At 40.1% G+C, this 21082-nt stretch overlaps 1 protein-coding gene across 2 annotated transcripts; it reads right to left on the reverse strand.

Annotated features, from left to right (window-relative positions):
- Nucleotides 1-1545: 1545 nt before the first annotated feature.
- Nucleotides 1546-11920, reverse strand: LOC142656333 (gamma-crystallin-3-like). 2 transcript variants are annotated; one of them, XM_075831232.1, is made up of 3 exons: nt 11912-11920; nt 6958-7200; nt 1546-1821 (listed from the first exon to the last, which is right to left on the reverse strand). In XM_075831232.1, exons 1-3 carry the CDS (start codon nt 11918-11920, stop codon nt 1546-1548), a joined length of 528 nt encoding a protein of 175 aa, XP_075687347.1. The 2 variants fall into 2 exon arrangements, with proteins under 2 accessions (XP_075687347.1, XP_075687346.1); XM_075831231.1 differs by having other exon boundaries at nt 1546-1823; nt 6954-7200.
- Nucleotides 11921-21082: the final 9162 nt, after the last annotated feature.

A 21082-nucleotide genomic window follows, 5' to 3' on the forward strand; every position in this document is an offset into this window, starting at 1 on the left:
GTGCTGATTGGTGGAGCAGACAGAGACCCCTGCTGCTCTACCAATCAGCACTCACTTCACAATTCAAAGGAGAGGAAGGAACATTTCTCCTCTCTGATGTGCGGCCTGTACGTGAACCCCCTCCCCTGCCCCCTTTTTACTTAGTCCGGCGGGGAGCAAGGAAGGGTGTTGTAAAAAAATTACTCATTTGGCGCCTCCCCCCACAAGTAGCCGACCTAGCACTGCTGAGTCGCCGGCCCGCTGCTTCTGAAACACAAGCAGGGGAAGGGAGCCAGCACGGCGCCCCCTTCCACCTGCTGGAGTGATGCACCCTGTGCAATGGCACAGGTCGCACACCCCTAAGGCCGGCCCTGATTCCATGCCATAGAACGAATAATGAACCAAGAGAATCCATCTAGCAACCACATTTATCCTATTAAAATTAAATTGTAATGTTGCCATGCATGTACTTAGACATGAAAGGGAAAATCTTTGGGGAAAGTGTAACTATAACAGTCAGAATCAGCCAGGCCAACCTACATTCCCACCCATCCCAATTTGATATGCCACATGGATTGTTAGTGAGAAAACATCAGAAAGAGTCTAGAAATAGCCAATAGGTAAAATAAAACAAACTAGGTGTTATTATTTGATTTGCCAAATTATGCCAGATGGCTGGATTTGTAAAGCTGCAGGTGAAGTAAGATTTGGCATGGTCACTTATCTCTATATAATATAGGCACCTCAGTTTATGATTTGTCATTCCTGATTTCTCTACCTCACCAAACACCCTCTGCTCTTACTTTATGTCGGTCTCTTTACTGACATGTAATCAGCATAATAATTTTCAAACTATTATACTTTGCATTCAAACCATTTCCCTCTCTTTACCTCCCTACATGTTACACACAGATATTTCCTCAAGAAACCTGCTCAAATACACCTCTAATCAGAAGCCTATTTATCTGATGCATTATTTTTTTCCTCTGAGATAAACATCTCCAATATATGGCAACAGGTCAATGCTTAAACTTAAAAACTTTCTTCTATAAGGCTTCATTCAGACGAGTGTCGGCAACCTCGGACGTGAAAATCTGGAGTTTTTCATGTCCGAGGTGCACCTGTGTGGGATGCATTGTCACGGATCCCCTATAGACTAGAATCTATGGAGGGATGAATGACACGCAGTAAAATAGTACATGTCTTATGTTTTCACGGACCGAGTCCGTGTGATGGCCGTTACTGCATACAAATTCACACAGCTATTCTATTGAACTCAATAATAAATTCATATGTAGTGGGCTCCTAAGCTCCAACTAGTGGTGGCTGCAGGCACACATCATTTTATAATTGAACTGTATTGTTATATTGTCTTTAATGTTTTCTCCCACAAGTCTTACATTGTGAATCCTACCCCATTATAGCATTCAGCTTCCACAAATGTATCTGGACTTTGGGCTGAGCATCTAGAGATATAACATAAAACAGAAACACAGGTTCAAGTAATTACCTCTATTTTATTTATAAAAACAAAATATTGGTGCTTTTTTTTTATTCTAAAGATAATTAATAGACATGCTGTACTTTTCTGAAGGAGCCAACTCTGGAGTTTGAGGCACCCCAGTCACTGTATCTCCTGTATTCTCCAGGTTTAAGGTAATATTGACGTCCTCTGAAGTTAGGTTCTTCATAGAAAACCCACTGACCATCCAGGATGTTGCAGGAATTGATGTCACGGTAATGGAATTGCTCAAATACATTGGGACAATCTTCAGTAAACTCCATCATTTGGCCTTTAAAGTCTTCTCTTTCATAGACTCTAATTATGAAAGGACCACGGTGCTGTAAGAAATATTCATACAATGTTTTTACAAATGTAAAACACTCTTTTTCGCTAGATATTATATACATCAACAAGACATATTTTTGTTTTAGTAGGAAAATGTACCCTTATGATATACATTATACATCATACATGTGGTATTTGACTATATACAGAAAAACAGTCAGCTTATATTTTAATTAGAGATGAGCAAATTTCCCAAAATTTGTTTTAGTGCCGATCCTGTCTAATCGGCAGTCCAATTCGATTTGTTCCGAATAAATTTTCCGCAAATCGCATATCCCCCAATTGCCCTGTCTGACTCCCTGATGTTTTCTAGTACTGTATCCAAGTTTGATACAATCCTAAAAAACATCAGAAAGTCAAACAGGGAAATTGAGGCACTTGCGTTTTCATCCGTAAAATTAAAAAAATACCATAGTCATCTCCCTTTGTCTCCCGTAGCAAGGAGTCCCTGCTGGCCTCCTGAGATGACATCATTTTATCCCATGTGACTGTGATTGGCTGCAGCAGTCTTTTTTTTTGTCTCCTCTTCTTCCCTCTTCCTTTTTTTAATCTGTAAACTAGCAGCTGGTGGACACCATTTTGCCAATTTGTGCGCCGAGCCCCAAAAGTTTGGGATTTCGCCGAATGCAAAACTTTTTGGAAATTCGTACCGAATTCGATTAGTTTAGAATAATTTTTTTTCAAACATCTGGAGTGGCCTAATATTAATTTTTTAATTGATCATGTGTCATTTTAAAGTCTTGCGGGAAAATTTATAAAAGAGGTTTCTGGCCAGATCTCTTAAATCTTAGAGGCCCCCTCTTCTTGGTATTTTACAACGTTTATTAAAACAGAGTTCAAGTTATCTTTAACCTCTTTATGATAACTTCCATTCCGGCCATTTAACCCCTTAGGCCATGTTCACATGGGATATTATCAGCTGTACAATGCTTGTTTTAAGCTTCAAAATACACTTGAAGTACTCCTGCAAAAAGCTTCCCATTAACCCCTTAATGACCAGGTTATTTTGCACGTTAATGAGCAAGGATTATTTTTGGGTTTTTCACTGTTGCATTCTAAGAGACGTAACTTTTTTTTATTCCGTCGACATAGCTGTATGAGGGCTTGTTTTTTGTGGGACGAGTAGTATTTTTCAATTCCACTATTTTTGGATGCTTATAATATATTGATTAACTTTTATTAACTTTATTTTAGGAAAGAATTGAAAATAAACAGCTATTCCAGCATGGGTTTTCACGTTACAAATTTACGCCGTTCTCGATGCGGCATAAATAACATGTTACCTATATTCTATGGGTCAGCACGATTAGGGGGATACCAAATTTGTAAATTTTTATGTTTTCCTACGTTTGCAAAATAAAAACCCTTTTAAAAAACCCAATTACTTGTTTTTGCATCGCAACATTTCAAAAGCTGTAACTTTTTTATTTTTCCGTCTATGTAGCCATATGTGGGCTTGTTTTTTGTGGGACAAGGTGTCGTTTTCATTGGTAGTATTTTGGGGTGCATGGGACTTATTGATTAACTTTTATTTTATTTTTTGTGGTGGGAATGGGAAGAAAAAAAGGGATTTTGCCATTGTTTTTTGTGCATTTTTTTTGGACGCGGTTCACTCGGCGGTTTAATTAATGTGTAAACTTTACTCTTTGAGTTGTTACAATCGCGGGGATACCATACATGTGTATGTGTTATTTTTTCTACACTTTTACTTAATAAAACCACTTTTTGGGGAAAAAAGTGGTTCTATTTATTTTTACTGTAATCTATTTTTTTTTTAAATAAATTTTATTTAACTGTTTTACTTTTGTTTTTGTCCCACTAGGGCAGTTCACCATGCTATCTGCTGATCGCTTATATAATCCTGTGGTATACTTGGTATACCAAAGCATTATTGCCTGTCAGTGTAAAACTGACAGGCAACCTAATAGGCAATTGCTGAAGGCAGACCTGGGGGCCATTGTTAGGCCCACGGCTGCCATGGAAACCCGACAGCGCCAGGCGATTTCTTTGCGGGGGCACCGATGAGGTGACAGAGGGAGCTCCCTCCCTCTTTTAAACACATTAGATGCCACTGTCGCTATTGACAGCGGCATCTAATGGGTTAAACTGTCTGAATCGGAGCGCGCTTCGATTTAGGCAGTTGGGGCAGGAGCCAGGCTGTGTATAACAGCCGTGCTCCTACTGCTGATCGCGTGTGTACACTGGCAGGACCCACCCGATCAGAGCTATACGGGGAACTAACACCTGCTTGTGACTTGTTAATTTGAGTGGGAAATATGCTGCGTAGCTCATGCGAGGCAAATTTATACGCTTCTGATTTTAAAAAAAATGTCTTGTAAAAATAGAAAAATAGAAAAATTTAAAAAAGAAGTGATATGTTCCTACTTGAGGTGTTTTACAGGCTAGTTTTTCCAATTTTAACATTGAGGGTATGTTCACACGGCGGGGGTCCGTAACGGCTGAAATTACGGGGATGTTTCAGCCTGAAAACATCCCCGTAAATTCAGCCGTACCGGCATGTGCAGGCGCTAGAACGGCGCGTCAATTACGGCCGTAATTAGCGCTGCTATTCATTGGAGTCAATGAATAGCGGCTCCAATTACGGCCAAAGAAGTGACAGGTCACTTCTTTGACGCGGGCGTCTATTTACGCGCCGTCATTTGAAGGGCAGATGTTTGTCAGCGCTATTGAGGCGCTATTTTCGGGCGTAATTCGGGGCAAAAACGCCCGATTTACGTCCGTAAATAGGCCGTGTGAACATACCCTGACACTTCAAAAAATTTTTCAGAAAAAACACCTTGAAAATACGCTCTAAAAACCCTTTCAAAATAGAAAAACTTTGAAAATCAGCTCCAAAAACACCTGTATGTCAGTGGCTGTTTTCTCTTGAAATCAGACTTGTATATTTCAGCCTGAACATATGTTAACATGGCCTTACCTGTTGCAGACCGTGATTAAGCATGGAGGCTTTCTCTGCCAACCCATCAGCACTCAGCGACGCAATTACGGGAGGCTGATGGGTTGCCATAGGCACAGTGTTAGGGTATGTGCACACGGTAGCTGGATTTTACGTCTGAAATGACAGACTGTTTTCAGGAGAAAACAGCTGCCTCATTTCAGCCGTAATTGCTCCTCCTCGCATTTTGCGAGGCTTCTCTGACAGCCGTAAATTTTGAGCTGGGCTTCATTGAGTTCAATGAAGAACGACTCAAATTACGTCTGAAAGAAGTGTCACTTCTTTTGACGAGGCTGTATTTTTACGCGTCGTCGTTTGACAGCTGTCAAACGACGACGCGTAAATGACAGGTCGTCTGCACAGTACGTCGACAAACCCATTCAAATGAATGGGCAGATGTTTACCGACGTATTGTAGCCTTATTTTCAGACGTAAAACGAGGCATAATACGCCTCGTTTACGTCTGAAAATAGGTTGTGTGAACCCAGCTTAACAGATTGCCTATTAGTTTATTACTACCAGGCAATAATGCTTTGGTATGCTTAGAATACCAAAGCACAACAGAAGCAATTAGTAGATCACATTGTAAAGTCTCCCAGTGGGAGTAAAAAAATAAAAAGTAAAATAATGCTTATTAAAAAAGCAAAAAAGTGTTTAAAGTAAAAGAAAGTGTCGCAATCATAATGACCCATATAATAAGGGCACGTTCAGACGTGGCAGAGTTTTTCCGCTGCAAATGTTGGTGCAGATTTGGGGAAATTATGCAACGAATCTGCAGCAACATTTGCATATTTGACAGGTAATCCAGACGTTGCAGATATCACAGCAGACTTGCCACAGATTTCAGTTTTTGCATTGCAAAGGCTGAAATACGCAGTGAAATTCCACTGCTTCTCCGCAACAGACAGTGCATGCTGCGGATTGAAAATTCCGCACCACAGCCTATGGTCCGCAGCGTAGTATTCCGCAACGTCTGCACTAACTTTCCTCAAAATGTATAGATACAAATGTAAAAAATGTCCGCTGGAGAATTCCACTGTGGACTGTCGGCAGCGGAATTCAACAGCAATTCTGCCACGTCTGAACGTGCCCTTAAATTGACATGTTATTTATACTCTTGTTTCTGTAAATGTTAATCTTCTTTCTATTATTGTGCATAGTGGGTGGTCTCCTTCTGGTGGGCATAAATAGTTCACTGAATTAACTGTGGGGTCTGATCTGGGGCCTCGATTCATTTTAGTTTTAAAGATACTTATTGAATGACGCATAAAACAAAAGAATCAAAATATACACATCGATACAAATGGACAAAAAAGTGGTAACAGTATATTCAAAATTAGTTTACACAGTTGCAGAGGAATTTCATATATAAAAATACAACAAAAAGTAATAAAAACCAAAAAACACAAAAATGGCTATTCATAAGACACCCTATAAGAAGTCATATGCAAATTAAAAATAGAAGATAGCCACCAGGGTGTCAAGACCTCATGGAAGTGCTACATCTGTCCAAGACAATGGCATTCATTTTCTTAAAAAGCATAATATTGTGACTACACTGAATCACTGCATGGTAAGATAATATTGGAATCCTCCATTTGTGGGCTATATGAGCTGCCATCAAAATAAGTTGTACCAGATTGTAGATTAGATACGATAAGCCCTGACACTTTTCTCCTAACAAATAAACTGAGGGGGTAAAGGTGATATCATGGTCAATGACCCTAGAAAGCAAATGGGGAAGGTTTTCCCAGAACTGTTTGCCATTACTGCTGGTCCACCAGATATGTAGGTTGGTACCTGTGCCCTGGCAGCCCCTTAAACAGCATGGAAAACTGTCAGAGTAGATTCTAAGTACTCTTAAGGGTACCATGTATGCTATGTAGAAACCTAAGTGAAACCTGCTAACTACCCTTAGAAATCTGGATTCATTTTAGGGTCTCGTCTGGGGTCTGAATTTATATAGGGGTTTGGGGACTGAATACATTTTGGGGCCTGATCTGAATTCATTTTGAGGTTCTGATAGGGAAATCCCAAGACAATAATTACATAATTTTGTACTACCGTTGTTTTTAATACAATTTTTAATAATGGTGGGCCCCTCTGGAGCTCCACAGCCTAGGGAACAGTTTTCTCATCAGTGCTTTTATCTTAATGAGTTTTAAATATTTACCTGAGGGGTTAAATGGCAAGACCTGACAGAGTCATTGAATCCCATCCATTGCTGGAAGTCAGGGTACTCTCCTCTCCTTAAATAATACTGATGACCTTTATAATTTGGATATTCATAGAGCACCCAGTTCCCATTTTCGACACGGATGGAGTTACAGCGGCTGAAATAGGAGGAGAGATCAGTGCAGTCAGCACTGCACTCATAAGAGCGGCCTTGAAAGCCTTTATCTTCATAGAAGATTATCTGCAATAAGAAAAAAATAACAAAAAAGTAGATTTTTTTTTATTTAAATGTTTCTCCTGTACCCTTGCAGAGAAAACAATACCAGATAAGAACAATCACATCATAAGAGCAATTGAGAATTTTGTATTTTGTAACATATCGATGACAGGAAAAAGTAGTGTGAGGTCAGTTTCACACGGCATTAGGTCCATGTACAGCGACAACACTCAGACTCTAACGGGGTCAGGGTGTTGCAGCTGTAAAATGGACCCTAAAATGTGGACATATTACATACGTGTAAAACCACCTTAATAGAGTCACATTTTGGTGTATTAAAGGCTATGTACACCTTTGACATCGTTTTCTTTTTTTAAATAAAATTGTGCATCAGTGTGATTGCTGCAACTTCCTAAATACATTTTATGAAAAATTCTACTTTCTACTTTTTGAGATACAGCCGTTTTGTATTCTGTATACAGAGCAGCTGTATCATTTTTTTAAGACCTGAATCCGTCAATACCGCGGGACTGACAGGTACAGCGACAGCAACAGTCCAGTGACAATTTTTAATAAAATGTATTTATGAAATTACATCAATCACACTAATGCACAATTTTAATTAAAAAGTGTACATAGCCTTTAACTGGTTGCCAACACAGGTCGAGAATACTCGTCCTGCGCGACGGGTGCTTGCCGCATTAGGATGAATGCTGTGATCAAAGTGACTGCACCATTCAAAGTGAAAATGAGAAGAGGGGACCCCCTTTGATCGTGTCACAGGAAATCCCTGTGACGCGATCGAGGTGGCCTATACCTTGTATAGCCAGACATTCCAGGATCCATTGAAGGACCCCAGGGTTGTCTGACCATATTTCCTGTTGTTAGGGCATACTAAAGTATGCCCTAACAACTGCCTGTGTACAATCAGTACACAGGCTAATGTACTGGCATATAGATATATGCCAGTACATTAAAGTAAAAAAATCAAATCCAAATGAAAAGTCCCCCTTTGGGATTAAAAAAAAAAAGTTAAATTAAAATAAAATAAAAAGTAATGATAAATTTAAAAAAAAATGTCCTAAAAAATAGCACCTACATAAGTTACAACTCATCTTGCAAAAAACAAAGTCTTATACAGCTGCGTTGTACAAAAAATACAAAAGTTATGAGCGTCGGGATGCATAGAGGGAAATATAAAAAATTGTCCCGTCCTCTAGGCCAAAATTAGCCATGTCCTTAAGGGGTGAAGCACATTTAAAATTTTCTGTCTACATTCTATTAGCTATTCAAAAATTGTTGAACTAAAGCTCCGTCTTTAGTCAGTATTCTTCCGACAAAACCAAGAGCACCCGAAGGCTATTTACATTTCTTAAAATTGCCTTAGGTTGTTTCCTAAATCTCTTCTCCTTCTAAATTGAGTGCATTGCTTAAAAAGACATACAGATAAGTGGACCACCTGAATATGATGTGAAAGAGGCTTTAAAAGAGATGATATTTAAATGCCTTCAAGAATTTTTGCAAATATAACTACATCAAGTGTCAGAAACTACTACTTCAACAACTATTATTATTTATTCATCCCTGACCAACAATACACCTATTTATTCATTCCTAACCAACTATTTATCAACCCCTTGTCATTAGGGGGCAATATTCTAGAATGTCAGGTTTTTTCATCGCTGTTAAAAAAACGGTTGTAAAAAAATCATGCAGACAGTGGTCAGACGCCTGGCTGTTAGAGACAGCCGGGCACTGACATAGAAACCTGAATACTCTCTGAATACTGTTGCAAGATCATTACATATAGTGCACAACACTGAGTGATGTGTAGTCGATGGAGACAGCAGCAAGATTGCCATTTGTCAGGACTGTTCCCCCTGTAAGGGCGGGTTCACACATGGCGGAATTTCACTTAAATTCCGCTGCGGACACTCCGCAGCGTTAATCCGCAGCGGAGCCGTTTCTCCATTGACTTTCACTTTAATTTAGCAGTGTTCGTTTACACGATGCGTACAATTCCGCTGCGGAGCATAGGCTGCGGAGCGGAATTTGGTGTCCGCAGCATGCTCTGTCTGTTGCGGAGCAGTGGCGGACTGGTTGCGGACTCATGGCGGAATTTCTCCATTGACTTCAATGGAGAGTCAAAATTCCGCAATGAAGTCCGCAGATCTTATGTGTGCTGCGGAGCGTATTGTTTTTACTACCATGACATTTCTTCATTCTGGCTGGACCTATGTATTTCTAGGTCTACAGCCAGACTGAAGAAGTCAATGGGGCTCCCGTAATGACGGGAGCGTTGCTAGGAGACGTCTGTAAATAGTCACTGTCCAGGGTGCTGAAAGAGTTACGCGATCGGCAGTAACTGTTTCTGCACCCGGGACAGTGACTACCGATCTCAATATACATGTATCTGTAAAAAAATATATAAGTTCATACTTACCGAGAACTCCCTGCGTCTGTCTCCAGTCCGGCCTCCCAGGATGACGTTTCAGTGTAAGTGACGGCTGCAGCCAATCACAGGCCAAGCACAGGCTGCAGCGGTCACATGGACTGGAGCGTCATCCAGGGAGGTCGGGCCGGATGCCGAAAGAGGGACGCGTCACCAAGACAACGGGCGGTAAGTATGAATTTCTTTGACTTTCACTAGGGAAAGTGCTGTCCCTTCTCTCTATCCTGCACTGAATAGGGAGAAGAGAAGCACTTTTCCTGCAGTCCGCAGCGGCCAGTCCGCATCAATTTTCTGCACATTTTGTGCAGATCCGCTGCAGAATCTGCAACGCAGTTTCTGTGCGGCATTGATGCGGACAGTTGCGGAGGAATTCCGCCATGTGTGGTCATGCCCTAACTGGGGCTGCTAAGGCAGATCCAGTCATAAGGGAAATGTGCAGTGAAAAAAAAACCAATGCTGTTTAAATCAAATTCAGCTTAGTACCCCGAAAAAAAATAAAAAGTTATGGCCGTTTAAACGGTAAATGCAAAAAAAAAAAAAAAAAAAAAAAAAAAAAATCGCATTCATTGTACTAGTCATTGAGGTCCAAAATAGCACGTGTTTTAGGGGTTAATATTACAGTGTCACACACTAGGTATATCAATGGCAAAATCAAAATTTGGTCCAGCAATTGTTTAAATACTAACATTTGTAGCTTATTCTTCAAGAGTTACAGACTAGAGCCGGATTCCCTGGGTTGGCACATAAAGTGCGTACAGTAAATGTTTACATTTTGTAATATATTCTCTGCTGCAATTTGGCCTCCAATACCAAATATTGGGAGCTGCGACTACAGACGCTCATGTCCCTGTTTACAAGGACTATGTGCACAAGCAAAGGTTCTGTGTACCCATTACTTGTATTTAGAAACCCTCCTTGTAAAGTAATATAAAACATTATACAATTTTAGCCAAATCATTTTCTTTTTATAATAAGTTTACAATTAAGTATCCAACACATACTCATGACTGTAAGGCTGGGTTCACACGTGGCGGAATTTCACTTAAATTCCGCTGCGGACACTCCGCAGCGTTAATCCGCAGCGGTGCCGTTTGTCCATTGACTTACACTTTAATTTAGCAGTGTTCGTTTAGACGAGGCGTAAAATTCCGCTGCGGAGCATAGGCTGCGGAGCGGAATTTGGTGTCCGCAGCATGCTCTGTCTGTTGCGGAGCAGTGGCGGACTCATGGCGGAATTTCTCCATTGACTTCAATGGAGAGTCAAAATTCCGCAATGAAGTCCGCAGATCTTATGTGTGCTGCGGAGCGTATTGGTTTTACTACCATGACATTTCTTCATTCTGGCTGGACCTATGTATTTCTAGGTCTACAGCCAGACTGAGGAAGTCAATGGGGCTCCCGTAATGACGGGAGCATTGCTAGGAGACGTCTGTAAATAGTCACTGTCCAGGGTGCTGAAAGAGTTAAGCGATCGGCAGTAACTGTTTCTGCACCCGGGACAGTGACTACCGATCTCAATATACATGTATCTGTAAAAAAACATATAAGTTCATACTTACCGAGAACTCCCTGCGTCTGTCTCCAGTCCGGCCTCCCAGGATGACGTTTCAGTGTAAGTGACGGCTGCAGCCAATCACAGGCCAAGCACAGGCTGCAGCGGTCACATGGACTGGCGCGTCATCCAGGGAGGTCGGGCTGGATGCCGAAAGAGGGACGCGTCACCAAGACAACGGCCGGTAAGTATGAAAATCGTTTACTTTCACTAGGGAAAGTGCTGTCCCTTCTCTCTATCATGCACTGATAGGGAGAAGGGAAGCACTTTTCCCGCAGTCCGCAGCAGCTAGTCCGCATCAATGTACTGCACATTTTGTGCAGATCCGCAGCAGAATCTGCAACGCAGATTCTGTGCGGCATTGATGCGGACAGTTGTGGAGGAATTCCGCCACGTCTGGCCGTGCCCTAAGATATCTACTAATTCCTTATAGGTTGGCTGATAAAAGACACCTGTTTATCAATATCAGCCAGAACAATATAGAATAAAGATCCTGGTAAACCCCTGTTAACTTTCTTATAAGCACAGGCTGAAAATTCTTAGTAAACCCTAGTAGTGATAAAACATGATCAACATTCATATTGTGGATACTTTAATCTATAATTTAATTTTGAAAACTATAATGAAATAATAATATATAAAAATTCTATATAATAAATGATATGTATCAATCCTCACCTGGGTTTCCCATATTTGCACATAAATTATGAGTTCTATTTAGATCCACTTACCTTTCCCATGTTATCTGGAGTTTAGTACAAGGCAGATTGTTGCATTAGTCTGCGATGGAAGAGGAGTTTTTATATTGAACTTCTATTGCTGGAATGTGCATAAATTGAGGTTGGCTTTGACCTTTTTTTTGTCTAGTAGGGAAAATGTATAGTTAGTAACTGACAGTTCTTTTTATTGTATATTACAAGGCTTTTGTTCATCTGTGCTTACAAAACAGGGTATTGCACTCCCTTTATCCAGAGAACACAGGAAAGGATTTGATGAGTGAACTAGTAAATGTCCAGAGGGTACAGGAAATTTCTTTTGTTTTGCACGTGAAACTGTGATGGTGTTACAAATTAACTCCCTGTAGAAGTTTGCAGCACAGTGTGTCCAGTTTTCTGCCTGGGTTTCTTGTTTTTTTCTTTAAACAATACATTTTTATTGGGTTTATTAAAGAACAATAGTTCGAGATATCATCAGTAAGTACAAATATAAAAGTACAAGACGATTAGTAAAAAGAAGTCTAAGGCCACGTTCAGACATGGCGGAATTGCTGTTGAGTTCCGCTGAGGACAGTCCACAGTGGAATTCTGCAGCAGCCGTTTTTTACATTTGTTTCTATATATGTTTAGAAAACTTAGTTCAGACGTTGCTGAAAATTACTGTGAATTTTCCCTCCTCAGCATGCTCATTATTGTTGTGGAGAAGAAGCGGAATTTCACTGCGGATTTCAGCCTTTGCAATGCAAAAACCGAAATCTGTGGCAAGTCCGCTGTGATATCTGCAACGTCTGTATCACCTGTCAAGTATGCAAATGTTGGTGCAGATTCATTGTGTAATTGCCCCAAATCTGCACCAACATTTGCAGCGGAAAAATTCTGCCATGTGTGAACGTGGCTTTAACCCCTTCCCGACATTTGACGTATCCATACGCCAAAGTCGGGTAGGGGAACCATGGAGCGGGCTCACAGAGTCAACTCGCTCCATACGATGCCGGTGTCGGCTGTTTGTTACAGCCGACACTTCAGAGTAACGAGCGGCATTGCACTCGAGCGCGATCACGCTCGTTTAACTCGTTAAATGCTACGGTTAATAACGACCGCAGCATTTAAATCGTTAGAAAGAGGGGGGTGACCCCCTCTAACAGCTCATTGCGCCCCCCACAATGCAATCGCGGGGGGCAATGGTTGCTATGGCTGCCTGGGAGCATAATGAAGGCCTCCAGGTCCGCCATCTTTGTTCACCTATTAAGACCTGCCTCCGGCAGGGCTTCATAGATGCCTGTCAGAATCATGATATACTGCAATACATTAGTATTGCAGTATATCGTGCAAGCGATGTAACGATCGCTGGTTGCAGTTACCTAGGGGGACTAATAAAAAAAGTAAAAATGAGTTAAATAAAGTTTTTTTTTGTGTCAAAAAATAAATAAATATTAAAAGTTAAAAAAAAAACCTTTTCCCATTTTCCCCCTAGAACATAGTAAAAAATTAAATAAATAAACATAATTGGTATCACTGCGTCCGTAAAAGTCTGAACTATTACAATATATCATTATTTAACCCGCACGGTGAACGCCGTAAAAATAAAAAATTGTAAAACGCCAGAATGGCTATTTTTTGGTCACCTCATCTCCTACAAAAAATGAAATAAAAAGTGATCAAAACGTCGTATGTACACCAAAATGATATTATTAAAAACTACAGCTTATCCTGCAAAAAATAAGGCCTCATACCACTTAATCGACAGAAAAATAAAAAAGTTGTGGTCTCGGAATTTGGCGACACAAAATAAATTTTCTTTTTTACACTTAGGTTTTTACTTGTAAAAGTAGTAAAATATAGAAAAAACTATATATATTTGGAATCGGCGTAATCGTATTGACCCACAGAATAAAATGAACCTGTTGTTTTAATTGCACAGTGAATTCCGTAAAAACGGCGTGCAAAAAACCATGGAGGAATCGCTGTTTTTTTCATTTTCTACCACACAAATAATTTTTTTCCCGTTTCCTAGTACATTATATGGCAAAATAAATGGTGCTCCAAAAAACTACAACTCGCCCCCCAAAAATCAAGCCCTCATAGTACTACATCGACGGAAAAATAAAGACGTTATGGCTTTTGGAAGGTGGGGAGGAAAAAACTAAAATGAAAATCTGAAAAAGGGCTGCGGCGGGAAGGGGTTAATATCAGAAAATTGGAGCACCGACATAAAAAATCAGCGCAAAAACTTTTTTCATTAAAAAAAAAACATTGACTGTATGAATTTCGTGTGAAACCTTGTAAAGCTTAAAATAAATTTAGGGAAACAGAAACGTTTAAAAATTTAAAGGATAATTAATCTCAACAGACTAAAAGATAACAAAAATAAATATTATTTAAGAGGGAAGAAAGGTACAGGTGTACAATCGGTTGAATTACATTAAGGCTTTATTCAGACGAACGGGAAATACGCGCGTGCAACGCGCGTGATTTTCACGCGCGTTGCACAGACTTATATAAGTCTATGGGGCCGTGCAGACATGTGCGTGAGTTTTGCGCTGCGTTGGTCCGTTGCAAAAAACTCACGACATGTCCGTTTATTCAGCGTTTTCAACGCATCACGCACCCATTGAAGTCAATGGGTGCGTGAAAACCACGCATGCCGCACGGAAGCACTTCCGTGCGAACTGCGTGATTCGCGCAACAGCTGTCAAAAGGATGAATGTAAACAGAAAAGCACCACGTCACATTTTGGGCAGATCCGCAGCGTAATCCGCAATGCGGATTATGTGCGGCATTGATGCGGACACTTGCGGAGAAAATCCGCCACGTGGGGGCATGCCCTTAAACTGTTTCAGCACCCTGGACAGTGACTTCCGATCACAATATACATGAACGTGTTAAAAAAAAAAAGTTCTAACTTACCGATAACTCCCGGCTTCTTCCTCCAGTCTGACCTCCCGGGATGACAATTCAGTCCAAGTGACAGCTGCAGCCAATCACAGGCCAAGCACAGGCTGCAGCGGTCACATGGACTGCCGCGTCATCCAGGGAGGTGGGGCCAGATGTCAAGAGAGGCGCGTCACCAAGGATGCGTCACCAAGGCAACGGCCGGGAAGTTCTCAGTAAGTACGAACTTTTTCTTTTTTTTTTAACAGGTTGCTAGATATGGTGATCGGAATTCACTGTCGAGGGTGCTGAAAGATTTACTGCCGATCAGTTAGCTCTTTCAGCACCTTGGACAGTGACGGGCGTCGGCTAGCCTCATCTCTATGATGGCGGCTGCGCGAAAATCACGCAGCCGCGCATCATACACGGATGACACACGGAGCTAGCAAGTGATTTTTGCGCGCGCAAAACGCTGCGTTTTTGCGTCCGCAAAAACGCCACGTTCGTGTGAATCCAGCCTAAGGGCTTGTCCACACGTAAACAGAATTGCTACAGAAAATTTCTGCCATAATTTAGCAGAAAGTAGCATAAATTCCGCTGGGGAAAAAACGCACCATTTCCTGCATTTTTTTACAGCTGAAAATGGTGCAGATTTAGCTACATTTTTCTCAATGCTGGGAGATGGTGACATTTCCTCTGGAAAACGCAGCAATACAGTCCACATTCTGGAGCAGGAATTGACATGCTGCGGTACGAAAAATACGCACCGCAGGTCAATTTCTGGTTGGAAATTTTACGCATGTGTATGAGATTTGTTAAATCTCACCCACTTTGCTGCTACTGTATTCTGCTGCATATTTTCCGTCCGCAATTACCAGACGGAAAATATGCAGCAATTCCGCTATGTGTGGACAAGCCCTTATGGAATAAATCTGGAGATACCCAGTCCTTGATCTAAAATGTGGTGATGGAGCTAGTAGAAATGTAATCAAGAGTGTTGTTTACACGGCATTAATTTGACGCGTACTTTGGTGCATTTTAACTGCTAAAATACACGTTGCCTGTTTAAAGCTGTGCATTGATTTCAATTCAAAAACATTTTTTTTTTACATGTGTAACAAAATTATGCGTTGTGTAAAAAGAAAAGGGTAATGTCAATTCTTATCTTGTTTTACACGTCCTATATTCCATGAAATTTAATGGGAGGCAAAAAAAAACATTAAAATGAGGCATACAAAAACATGTAAAAAAAAAAAAAATACATGTATTATTTAAAAACAGCTTTAAAGAAGTGTCTGTTTCTGACATGTATTATGGGTAATTTTTTTTCCATTCTCCAAATTACGCAATGTGAAAATAATCTAAAACCTTAGCCAGGGATCCAAGTTAGAGTGGTAGTGTGACACATGGCCTTTTAGGGTATGTTCACATGCAATGTTTTCAGGAGTATTTCGCAGTGTAAATGCCTCTAAATATGCCTTGAAAAACGCCAGTGAAATGCCAACAAACAGCTCCCCATTGAAATCATTGGAAAAACGGGCGTTTACTTGAGACAGGGTGTTTTTTTAAGCTGCTGTTTTAAAAAACAGCACGTAAAAAGATGCCGCGTAAAAAGGAGCATGTCACTTCTTGAGCAGTTTTTGATAGGGTCAATGGAAAAACAGCTCCTAAAACGGTTTAAAAAAAGCCTCAAAAACCTTTTTCTGCTTCAAAAACCGCTGAATATCAGAGGCTGTTTTCCCTTGAAAATAGCTCCGTAATTGTCAGCCGTTAATAATTGTGCGTGTGAACATAGCCTAAGATTTGCTAGCATTTTTACATACATGTAATTAAGAGCAACTACCATATTTTTCGGACTATAAGACGCAGTTTTTAGCGAGAATAAATCTTGCTAAAAAGTCCCTTTGTCTTATAGTCGGCAGTCAAGGGATCCGGCAGCATCATGGAGTGGAAAGGGGATGATTTTTGGAGCTCGCTTAGCTCGCTCCATACACTGCAGGTGTCAGCTGTGTTTTACAGCTCACACGCTGCTCTAATAGCCAGGAACAGCAATGGTGCTGTTCCTGGCTGTTTAACTAGTTAAGTGCCGCGGTCAATAGCAACCGTGACATTTATTGGGGTCTTCCCATGAAGGACATTTATGACATATCCACAGGATATATATCCAAAGAAGTAGTAGGACAACAGCACACGTCTTCAAATCAAAGTGGTTTTATTGTCAAGACATCCACAAACGACAAGCAACGTTTCGACCCATAGTGAGTGAAGGGTCTTTCTCAAGCCTAACATCATGTCTAAAAACATCGTTATAAATGGGTGAATACAAATGATCACATGGCCCATTCCAACCAGTGAACATCGTGAATCTGGTCTCCCAGGTGAAGCATACATTAGTCTTAATGACATACATCAAATAGTTATATAATCTTCAAAAACGTGCAAAACTACAATGTGTAATACATCTTTAATACATCATCATCAATAATATATCAATCATTGTTATTACAATAGAAAAGTGAAGGAGGAAAGTTCACCACACTCCAAGTTCCAGCTGCAATCACAGAGCTCTACTGTGCATGCTCAGCAATCAATCATCTCTGCTGTGAAAAAAATAAAATAAAAACCAGCGTTCGATCAAAGATAGTAATCAAAGTATGTATAAATATACGACATCCTCAATCATAACAGGAATCCATCATACTGCAGCTCCATATCTGTATATTTCGAGGCAAAATTACTTCAATAATTAAAAACGCCTTCACTCTGTATAAGTCACATGTGAACAGGGCAGAGGGAGGGAGAAAGGATCAGGTTCATATTACTTCATGATATCAATCACTAGAAGTTAAATATAAGACATCCTCAGTCATAACAAGAATCCATCATACTGCAGCTCCATATCTGTATATTATGAGGCAAAATTAATTCAATAATTAAAAACGCCTTCACTCTGTTTAAGTCACATGTGAACAGGGCAGACGGAGGGAAAAGGGATCAGGTTCATATTACTACATGATATCAATCCCTAGGAGTTAATGTCATCAAATATTATTTAGTGTTAAACCGCCTACATAAATCGGATCACCAAAGTGATTCAAAAACTTTCTAGGGAATGCTTGTAACTACTGTCCGACAAATCATGTGGGACAATTATACCGCACAAAACACGAGATTTATATAATGATGATAAAAACGCCTTCACTCCGTGATGTTAAGTCACATGTGAACAGGGCAGACAGAGGGAGAAGGGATCAGGTTCATATTACTACATGATATCAATCACTAAAAGTTAGTGTCATCAAATACTCTTTAGTGTTAATTCGCCTACATAAATCGAATCACTAAAAGTGATTAAAAGACTTTCTAGGGAATGCTCGTAATATCTGTCCGACAAATCATGTCGGACACCTATACCGCACAGAACACGAGATTTATATAATGATGATAGAACATCAACCATAGCCCACCCAATCAAAAAACCTCTATACTCAAAAACATTACATAAAAAATATATATACAGATGGATGCCAATATGAGAGGAACCGCTATAATCTTCGTTCTGATCATAAATCCGCTGGCGTGTGGTGAAAAAACCTCCATCATGAACATGCTCAAATCTGCAAGAAATATTCCAAAAGTATCAAGACCCTCAGGAATACAAGACGATGAAAAAATAGATGCTACACAATGTGTCAGAAATCACCCATCAAGTGTACAATATTAAAATTAAAAAAATGTTAAAAACAGCAATGGGATTTCAGAGTCCAGGAATTATCTTGTACTCTAGATTCAAACCTTTGGGGTATAGGGAATCTAACTCAAAGATCCAACGTAATTCTCTCTTTTTCAATAGCTTCTGTCTATCCCCTCCCCTCCTGAGTATCGGGACACAATCTATTACCCTAAATCTCAATTGATTTAACTGATGATTCTTTTCAATAAAATGCCTTGGTAATGGAAGTTCCATCATTTTCTTTCTGATTGTACTTTTATGCTTATTAATTCTCAATTTAATAGGCATAGTTGTCTCTCCTATGTAAATCAATGAGCAAGGACATGTGATCATATACACAACAAAATCTGAATTGCACGTAAATCTGTGTCTGATATTAAAGACCCTCCCCGTATGTGGATGCTGAAAACTATTCCCTTTCACTATATTATTGCAATTACAGCAATTCAGACAGGGAAAATTACCATTTTTGGGGGGGCAAAGTAGTAATTGTGTATTTTTCTTTCTACTACCCACGTCTGACTTAACCAATGTGTCTCTGATATTCTTAGTCCTCCGATATGACATAATAGGTGGTATTCTCAACGTGTCAATCTCATTATGTCCCTTGGACACTATAGGCCAATTCTTTCGCAGAATATTACCTATGCGACCACTCAAATTACCAAAAGTTGATATGAATGGTATACGTTCAACTTGTACACCCTTAATATTAGATTCCAAACCATTGTCTAGTCTATCCTTATGTTGCTGTACAAGCTTCCTAGGATAACCTCTCTTCTTAAATTTATTACACATCTGAGTCAACCTAATTTGTTTCTGTGTAGTATCTGACACAATCCTATCTACCCTCAATAATTGACTCCATGGTAACGACTCAATCATGTGTCTAGGATGGTTACTACTATATAAAAGGAGATTATTTCTGTCTGTGGGTTTCACAAATAAATCTGTGGAAAATACTCCGTCTTTCCATTGTACCAAAGTGTCCAAAAATTGTAATTCTCGATCAGAACAAACCATGGTAAATTGAAGAGCTGGAATGTGAGTGTTAAGTTCTAACAAAAACTGATCAAGACCCAACCTATCACCTTCCCATATGACAAAAATGTCATCAATAAATCTCCACCAGCAGCGGATGTGACCCATATGGGGGGAGGTGTAGACATACTCCCCCTCAAAGGTGGACATGAAGATGTTCGCATACGTTGGGGCCACATTGGACCCCATCACCGTCCCCCTTAGCTGTAAATAGAACTGGTCACCAAAGAGAAAATAATTCTTCCTTAGTACCAGCTCCAACAGCTGGAGGATGAAGCGTCTACACCCTGGGTCACATCCGGTGCTGGCGAGACATTTCTCTATTGCCCTTAAACCTCTATTGTGTTCAATGCTAGTATATAAAGATACAATATCAAATGATACAAGTAATATAGGACCACTGGCCTCAATCAGTTGTAATTTATGTAAAAAATCTGTTGTATCTTTAATGTAAGACGAGGCCTTCAAAACATATTCTCTCAGGATTTTGTCAAGGAAGATTGCAATATTATTAAAAATTGAACCCCTCCCCGACACAATTGGTCTGCCTGGGGGGGCATGGAGATTTTTGTGAATCTTAGGTAGTGTATATAATATTGGAGTAATTGGTTCCTCCACCTTCAGAAACTTCCCCAATTGTTGGTCAATAATACCCTGTTCCACTGCAACATCAATAATACCTTTGATCTCTTTCAATAGCTCTAACTTGGGGTCTCTAGGTAACAATTGATATATCTCACTATCTGCCAATTGACTATAAATCTCTGACTCATATTTACTACTGTCCAAAATGACCGTGGCTCCACCTTTATCGGCCTGCTTTATGGTAATCTCCTTATTATTCATAAGTTCCTTTAAAGCCTTCCTTTCCTTATTTGTAAGATTCAAATTACTCCTTGTATCATGTATAGTACTCTCTTTTAATGATTTAATCTCATCTAACACAATCTTTGAAAACGTATCAATAATCGGGCTAGAGGGAGGCATATATGTGCTAGTTGGTCTAAGACCCAATTTGCTAGACTGAAACATACAATCAGAGTCACTTTTCTCACAGACAGTAACATTATCTTTGGAAAACATTACTTTAAGGTTCAGACGTCTAAAAAAACTTTTAAGATCAAGATCCAATTGGAACCAATCAACATCAGTATCAAGACAAAATGAAAGACCCTTCTGTAACACCTGAAGTTGGTCATTCGTGAGGTCTATAGATGAGATATTTACCACTATATTTTCGTTCTTGGAGGATTCCTCCTCATTGGGGGTCTCGATCTCGAACGAAATCGGCCTCTTGCGTTGCCGCTGGTGTTTCCGTCCACCCCTCCTAGACCGTCCATACTTCCAAGTGGACCTTTGTCTAAAAAAGGTGCATGATTGGCGTCATCGGTTGAATCAGAATCACCGGTAGTGTATAACAGATTGCCACTCCCCAATTTCCTCGGTTTTCTCCGCCTCTGGGAAGGACCATATGAATTCATATTTTGCCAATTGTAGATTTTACCATTACGATAGTCCTCCAAATCACGATGCCATTTATC

This window comes from Rhinoderma darwinii, chromosome 6 (genome assembly GCF_050947455.1).
Source record: "Rhinoderma darwinii isolate aRhiDar2 chromosome 6, aRhiDar2.hap1, whole genome shotgun sequence".
NCBI classification, from domain to species: domain Eukaryota; kingdom Metazoa; phylum Chordata; class Amphibia; order Anura; family Rhinodermatidae; genus Rhinoderma; species Rhinoderma darwinii.